Below are 8,859 nucleotides of genomic sequence, written 5' to 3'. Positions count from 1 at the left end.
TAGAGTGCTCCAACTTGGGCAGAGATTTCTGGCTGGAAAGTGATGTGGTTAAAACGTTTGTCTCGCAGTTTTAAAGGTTGCAATTTCAAAATACAGTTTGGGCATCAGAGCTCAATAAATTGAGTATTACTCTGTGTGAGGTTAACAGTCATCCAATGGAGAGACTTGGCTACGCCATATAAATGTGGAATTTATATCAGTTGACAGGTCAAACGTACTCTTTGTCCTTTTTGGTCACTTTATTATTATAGGCTAGTGGTGTTTGTGTGTGTTTAATCACAGAGATGGGGGGGGGGCATTGCACCTCGCTACACCCATCCACTGCTGACGGTAGAGGTTGACAAGTAAACACAAATCCAGTCATGACCAAAAGTGATTGCTGATTTTAAAACCGTCATCTTGGTTGAATTTGTGTCTGTGTCTGTATATATGGATGGCTTCGTGAACGAATCTTTGTTGATAGCCAGTCGGCTTGCAAAGTACCATCGTCTTCGAGAAATCAATTTCATGTGAGCCTGTTGTATATGAGCCTTTTCCTCATCAAGACTCTGCACCATAGAGCCCAATGCATATCCGACCAGGAACACATAGCCAGTGAACTCAAGCACGTACACCAAGCTCTTAAGGCTAATGGTTACTCCGACTACACAATCTGCAAAGCTATCACTCCAACCATGAAGAAGGACCCTCTTGAGGAGCCTTTCAAAACCATCACTTTACCCTCATTGCGGGGATCACGAAAAAATATCTCCAAAATCTTGAATAAACACAAGATCCAGGTCCGTTTCAACACATTACATAAAATCCGTGATCTGGTTCCGTCTGTAAAAGATGTGATTCCGGACATACAGTACCCTGGCGTCTATAAACTAAGTTGCCTCTGTGGTAGTAGTTACATTGGAGAAACCAAACGACATGTCTCGGACCGCATTCGTGAACACGAAGCAGACCTAAAACACGGTAGGACCAACACCTCGGCCGTGGCAGATCACTGTTATAATTCAGTAGGCTCACATGACATTGACTTCTCCAAGACGGAGGTTCTTTGCAATCCATCTGGCTACCATGAGAGATTCGTTCATGAGGCTATCCACATATACAAGCACAGAGACAATTTCAACCGAGAGGAAGAAATTCTGGCTTAGCAATCATTGGAAGGATTTGATAAACCATTTCGGGTCTTAATTGATTGTTCACGCTTACGGTGGCTTTCAGACAGCATACATTAATTTTTAGTCTCCCCCCTCCTCTTTTCAAAACATAGATGGACTCGTCCTTCTAAATAAACTGCCAAATCACTCTTTGTGGAGCTAACGTTTAAAAATAAATAAATACAAACCGCCACTTCTTTCAAATGTTTCTTGCCGTTGGTTTTCACACCTGATGATGACTGCTTGTGTTACAGTGGAAACGTCGTGAGAATTTTATTGTTTTATATATTTATTTTCTTTTATTGTTTCCCTTCAACGTGACTTTACCGAAAGAACCAAGAATATAATTCATTGTTTATTATGTTCGTGTTACATTTTAAACAGAAAATGTTTACGTTTGCGGGACCTCTTTGGCCCAGAATTAAAATGGTGACAGAAAGGGACGTGGCGTGAACACCTACACACACTCAGTGTACACACACACTCAGTGTACACACACACAGAGAAAAGGACGTGGCGTGAACACCTTCTGCCTATAAACAAACAGCAGCAGCAGCAGTGGCTGTGAAGGTGTTGATCTGACTGGTGTCAGAACATCAACAACAACAACCACCACCACCAGGGTGATGGGGGGTGGTGGTGAAGGGTGGTGCGGGGGTGGTGGGGGTGGTGGAGGACTCCCCGGGTCTGCCAAGTGGTGGCCTGTGTCTGCGTGTGTACACAGAGAGTGTACACATACAGAGTGTAAACACAGTGTATACACACACAGTGTACACACACAGTGTACACACACAGAGTGTGTACACACAGAGAGTGTACACATACAAAGTGTAAACACACGTCGTGAGATTTTATTGGGTTATTTTATTTTATTAATTTATTCTTTTATTCTCATTCTACGTGACTTTACCGAAAGAACTAAAAAAGATGAACACACACAGTGTAAACACAGTGCATACACACAGTGTACACACACAGTATACACACACAGTGTACAGAAACACAGTGTACACACACACAGTGTAAACACACAGTGAACACACACAGTGTACACACACACACAGTGTACACACACAGTGTACACACACACAGTGCATATAGTGTACACACACACACTGTAAACACAGTGTACACACACAGAGTACACACACAGTGTACACACACACACTGTATACACACAGTGTACACACACACAGTGTACACATACACAGTGTACACACACACACATAGTGTATACACACAGTGTACACACAGTGTACACACACACAGTGGACACAGTGTACACACACACAGTGTACACACACACACAGTGTACACACACACAGTGTACACACACACGGTGTACACACACACAGTGTACACACAATAATGTCCACTTTGTTGTTGTAGCTGAGCCCACGCACCCAAGGGAGGGAGCAATGAAAATGAATCTAATTCAACTTAAACTCCAATCCCGCTCTGTGACGTCACCTCTCAGCATTACTTCATCGGCGTGAACCGCCAGGGGGAGGTGTACCTTGCTAGTGACGTTATGTCACCAAGGTATTCACCCCTCCCCCGCGCTCGTGACCATGACGTCACCTCCGCTTGGGTCACTGCCGATATCGTTCCAGTGCCAATCCTTATTTGGGCAAAGCTACGCCCAGTGACTGGCGGCTCATTAACATAATGTATCCGTTAAAGCCGTCGCGAGTTTATTGCAACGGGTTCAGCACTCACGACATATGGGCGCAACATTAACATAATTTATTCATTCAATAATTTAGTTACGGAGCCGCACATTGTGGGAGGAGCGTGTCTTGTACCCCGGATGTGACGTCACCTGCTGCTGTGTGACGTCACGAGCTAAACAGGAAGCTATCGCTTCCGGCACTGAAATCCGAGGTGAGAAATTCTCATTGCGATTGTGGTTGTTGTGGTTGTTGTGGTTGTGGTGGTGGTTGTTGTTTACCAAGGTAGAGCCTCGCTCTCTCGTAGGGATGTCAGTTGAGTAGCAGCGAGCATGGGAATCGATGTCCAGGTTGGAACTTTACAACGCGGGGCCTAGCCACGCGGGGCCTTGCCTCCTGCCCTTGCCTGATTGCATTCACTTTAATTATCTCGCTTAAGTTTAATTTGTCTTCACCCGGCTCGCCACTTTGTAACTTTGTTTTATTGTAAATATTCACGCAGTTTTTATTTTCTTTTGTTAGCAGGCCAAGCCCGCTTGAGCTGCTATACCGCTCTTGTTATCAGAAGTGACCTGCCCACAACAACACAAGGTGAGGCTTTGTCAACGTGTGTGAATGTTTTGACTTAAAATTTTGGTGACTGCAGGAATTGATATTCTTGGTTCTTTCGGTAAAGTCATGTAGATAGAAAATGAAATTCCTGTATACCAGGTGAGGCAGTTAACATCTCACCAGTTAGCCTCGGCTATGTTAATTGATCCTCGATTAATTACTTGGTGTAGTGAGGAAGCATTAATGCTGAGCAGATGAAGGTGGCCAGGCATGATTCTAGACACGCCACCTCCAGTGTGTGACAGTGTAAAGTTTGTATTTGCAGTAAAGTCTATCAACTCTATTGAACACGGAGATTATATCAAAACAATAGTTATTTTTTGTTTTCCTCTGGAACTCTTACTAAGAATGGAAACAGGAGGTGAACACAGCACAAACATGAAGCTGAAGTCAGAACTGTTCATCCCAGCATTCAAGGACATCTGAGTTGCGATTGAACATTAATTCATGCATTTCAGCATAACACAAATAGTATTGTTTTCAACACCATTTGCTATGTCAGCTGAATTTAGCTCTTATAAATATTCCTTTTGTAGCCAGACAGCCGAAATTGTGTGCTTAGAGTTTTGGGTTAACATTCATTTTGAAGATACGAGGGCTTCCAGACATGTTTATAACCATTTGCCCTCTCATTGTGTGCCATCACAGCCCGTGTGATGAATTTGGGACACTTTTTCACTACATCATGAATATATGAATAAGTATAGACCTGGGTTCGATCGAACCCCAGGGGTTCGGTGAGTCGATCTCAGGGGTTCGGCAGAGCCCCCGCCACGGAGGTCCGGACACACTTGAATTATTGTGTAAATTTGTGATGACACACACGGCCCGCTTGACCATCACTGGCTGCAGATGATCATGCTACACTGCTTGGCCAATCAGCGCTGCGGGGAATTTAGTGCATACTCAGTAGTCAACGTGTGACTGTTGTTGTCGTACGTCGTGTGATTTCTTTAATATTTTATCCATACTAACTATGTCGGGCAAAAGAAGAAAGTGGTCGGACGAATATGTACAACATGGATTCTCATGTATCACGGAACGTGATGGGAGTGAGCATCCTATCTGCATGATTTGCAACGCCAAGTTGAGCAACTCTAGTCTTGCACCGGCAAAACTAAAGGAACACTTCTTGAAGCTGCATGGAGACGGGGAATACAAGAACACAACACTTGCTGAATTCAGGGTGAAGAGAGCCAGATTCGATGAAAGAGCCACTCTGCCTGCTCTTGGATTTGTACCTGTTAACAAACCGATCCTGACAGCATCGTACGAAGTTGCTTACCTGATCGCAAAGCAGGGCAAGCCACACACCATTGGTGAAACACTTGTGAAACCAGCTGCATTAAAGATGGCGAATCTGATACTCGGAACAGCGGCCGAAGGTAAATTATCCCAAATTCCCCTTTCAAATGACACCGTCAGTGACAGAATAGAAGACATGAGTAAAGACATCTTGGCTCAAGTAGTCGCGGATCTGATTTCAAGCCCGGCAAAATTCAGCCTTCAACTCGACGAAACCACAGACGTTTCTGATCTAAGCCAGCTTGCTGTTTTTGTACGCTATGTGAAAGACGACATGATAAAAGAAGAGTTTTTATTTTGTAAGCCTCTTAAAACAACAATGAAGGCAGCCGATGTGAAGAAGCTTGTGGATGACTTCTTCAGAGACAACAATCTTTCATGGGATATGGTTTCTGCAGTTTGTACGGACGGAGCTCCAGTCATGCTGGGAAGAAAGTCTGGTTTTGGTGCGCTAGTAAAGGCCGATGCACCACACATCATTGTGACGCATTGTATTCTGCACAGGCATGCGTTGGCAACAAAAACCTTACCTCCAAAAATGGCAGAAGTATTAAAAACTGTGGTGGAATGTGTGAACTATGTGCGAAAAAGTGCTCTGAGGCACCGCATCTTCAGTGAGCTGTTTAAAGAAATGGGCTCTGAATTTGAGGTACTTCTGCTCCATTCTAATATTCGGTGGTTATCCCGGGGACAGGTGCTGAATCGTGTTTTTGCCATGCGTGTGGAATTAGCCCTGTTTTTGCAAGAGCACCAACACTGCCATGCAGATTGCTTCAAAAATCCTGAGTTCATTCTCATTTTAGCGTACATGGCTGATATATTCGCAGCTCTCAATCATCTCAATCAGCAGATGCAGGGTGGTGGAGTCAATATCATGGAAGCGGAAGAACACCTGAAGGCTTTTCAAAAAAAGCTACCGTTATGGAAACGACGAACAGAGAACAATAACTTCGCAAACTTCCCGCTTCTGGACGACTGTGCAAGTAAGATCGAAGATGTGTCTGGAATCGGAGATATTTCTGTATCCACGGAACTGAAGCAAACAATTGCCACGTACTTAGATGAGCTTGCAAAGTCTCTCGATGGATATTTCCCTACAAGAGAGTCATATCCAGCATGGGTGAGACAGCCGTTCACGTTTGCTGTTGAAACAGCAGATGTCAATGATGAATTCCTCGACGAAATCATTGAAATTCAGCAGAGCCAGGTTCAACAGCAACTCTTCAGAACAACAACGCTCTCAACGTTTTGGTGTCGACAAATGAACAAGTATCCAGTTATTGCTAAGAAAGCCCTGGATTTTTTTATACCATTTGTTACAACATATCTTTGTGAGCAATCCTTTTCGAGGATGCTGGACATAAAAACGAAGAAAAGGAACAGACTTTGCTGTGAAAATGACATGAGAGTGGCACTTGCCAAGGTGAAGCCACGCATATCTGAACTGATCTCTCAAAGGCAACAGCAGAAGTCACATTGATTTCCAGGTATGTAATTTGTTGTGAGTTTGTGCATTGTGTTGGTTTTATTCTTTGAACAAGGTAATGTTCATGCACGGCTCATTTTGTGTACCAGTAAAAAACATATCTATGTCTTGAATTTGAAAAAAATCACATTTTATTTTTCACTAAAGAGGGGTTCGGTGAATGCGCATATGAAACTGGTGGGGTTCGGTACCTCCAACAAGGTTAAGAACCACTGGTATAGACGTTTAAGTCACATGTGACTGTATATATGCATTCCTTTGTGCCTCGATACTGACGTGTAGATGGTGTGGATATTATTTTGTTCTGTCTGCAGCTGACGCTGGTCTGATGGAGCAAAGGCAGTCAGCACAGCAGCTCGGTACGACAAGTCAACAATGCGACCAGCATGCATACAGCACGGATCGGACTGGAAATTTGACACAGCACCAGAGAACTCACACAGGAGAGAAACCCTTCAAGTGCACTGTGTGTGACACGGCATTTGCATGGTCATCAGTTCTTGAGACCCACCAGAGAACACACACAGGAGATAAACCATTCAAGTGCACTGTGTGTGACAAGGCATTTGCATGGCCATCAGTTCTTGAAAGACACCAGCGAACACACACGGGAGATAAACCCTTCAAGTGCACTGTGTGTGACAAGGCATTTACATGGCCATCAACTCTTCAGACCCACCAGAGAACACACACGGGAGAGAAACCCTTCAGGTGCACGATGTGCAGGAAGGCATTTTCACAGTCATCAAATCTGCAAAGACACCAGAGTACACACACGGGAGAGAAACCCTTCAGGTGCAGTGTGTGTGGGAAGACATTTTCAGCTTCATCTTCTCTTAAAAAACACCAGAGAACACACACGGGAGAGAAACCCTTCAAGTGCAGTGTGTGTGGGAAGGCATTTCCACGGCCATCTGCTCTTAAAAAACACCAGAGAATACACACAGGAGAGAAACCCTTCAGGTGCTTTTTGTGCGGGATGATGTTTGCACATTCATCATATCTTAAAGTACACCAGAGAAAACACACGGGAGAGAAACCCTTCAAGTGCACTCTGTGCTGGAAGGCGTTTTCACAGTCATCACATCTTAAAGTACACCAGAGAACACACACGGGAGAGAAACCCTTCAGGTGCTTTTTGTGCGGGATGATGTTTGCACATTCATCATATCTTAAAGTACACCAGAGAAAACACACGGGAGAGAAACCCTTCAAGTGCACTCTGTGCTGGAAGGCGTTTTCACAGTCATCACATCTTAAAGTACACCAGAGAACACACACGGGAGAGAAACTCTTCAGGTGCACTCTGTGTGGGATGGCGTTTCGACAGTCATCACATCTTAAAGTACACCAGAGAACACACATGGGAGAGAAACCCTTCAGGTGCACTCTGCGGGAAGGCGTTTGCACATTCATAAAATCTTCAAGTACACCAGAGAACACAGAAGCATCAGAAGATCTGCAAGGAGTGGAGTCTGAAATCAGCTTGTGAAAGTCAAAGTGCCACAATATGCCCATCCCTCGTGAAACACGAACCGGAAGAAAATCCCAGCTTGGACACTTTTAAAGGTATCAAGGTGAAATATGAAGAGGTGATGGTGAAGAGGGAAGAAGTGATGGTGAAGAGGGAAGAAGTGATGGTGAAGAGGGAAGAAGTGATGGTGAATAGCGAAGAAGTGAAGGTGAAATGTGAAGATGAAGATTCAACTCCAAAATCGGACCTTCACATCGATGGAGGCAACGTGAAGCAGGAGGAGAATTCTGACTGTGAGGCAGAGCGAGGCAACTCCCAGCAGTTTGTGGAAGTGGAGGTGTGGGTGGACTTCCTCCGAGACAATCCAAAGTCAAGTGGAGACCTGGTAGATGTGTAAGCCTGAGACGATGTCGCTCCAATAGATGCACCTTTGTCACAGGCCTTTAATGACAAGAATGCGAAGTTGAACACTCAGTTCCTAGGTTCAACCTGCAGAGTAAGAGGGAGCGGCCAGTCTTTGTGGACCTGTGGATTGGGGAGATCTCTGACCAGGAGCGAGAGCCAAGAAGCCCCCAAGCATTCACGTCATGATATATTATTATTTTTTCTACCTACGTGACTTTACTGAAAGAACTAAAGAGTATATGAACAAGAGCCTGCAGTAGCGGGCGATGATTGATGTTTCATCTCAGTTTTGTAATTTGTCGCTAATGTTTAGAATTCGCCAGCATGCAATGGCCTACTCGTTTTGAATGACACTACAATAGTATGTTTTACATCCACTGTTAAGCAGACGGTGCATATATTTTTTAAATTGCTTAATCAGATGTTATCTGATGCAGTATATTTCACTGCAGTAATGAAATTTTGTTAAAACTCCTGTCAATATTTTAGAATGAACACTTGTCTGATTTTGTGTGTACATGCATCACTTTTTTTTTATAAGGGTCAAACATTGAATAAGTGTTATTTATAAATGTGTCGTAACCCTCCACCACCCGACACGGCCAATCAGCAAAAAAGTGTCACGTTGACAAAAGACAAATAGGTCACTACTTTAGCCCACCGGTGTGTTGAAGAGTGAATCCACAACATTTACAGTTTGAGTACGACGTTTCGCTGGTAAATACATCCAGCATCATCGGGCAATTCGCCAGAATG

The 8,859-nt window shown here is 44.1% G+C and overlaps 1 protein-coding gene across 1 annotated transcript; it reads left to right on the top strand.

Annotated features, from left to right (window-relative positions):
* The first annotated feature begins 6,542 nt into the window (after positions 1-6,542).
* On the top strand, positions 6,543-7,872 carry LOC142915723 (uncharacterized). The gene has a single exon (XM_076061419.1). The coding sequence runs from the start codon at positions 6,553-6,555 to the stop codon at positions 7,714-7,716; it is 1,164 nt and encodes a 387-aa protein (XP_075917534.1). The 5' UTR covers positions 6,543-6,552; the 3' UTR covers positions 7,717-7,872.
* Positions 7,873-8,859: the final 987 nt, after the last annotated feature.

This window comes from Petromyzon marinus, unplaced genomic scaffold (assembly GCF_048934315.1).
Source record: "Petromyzon marinus isolate PM22_M1 ecotype Great Lakes invasive population unplaced genomic scaffold, UKy_Petmar_22M1.pri1.0 PM_G_Scaffold_34, whole genome shotgun sequence".
In the NCBI taxonomy this organism is placed as follows: Eukaryota; Metazoa; Chordata; class Hyperoartia; order Petromyzontiformes; family Petromyzontidae; genus Petromyzon; species Petromyzon marinus.
This window is presented reverse-complemented; position numbering and strand designations above follow the sequence as displayed.

Bases quoted from the DNA above. Each gene is read 5' to 3' on its own strand.
- LOC142915723 (XM_076061419.1), top strand. From the start codon at position 6,553: ATGGAGCAAAGGCAGTCAGCACAGCAGCTCGGTACGACAAGTCAACAA.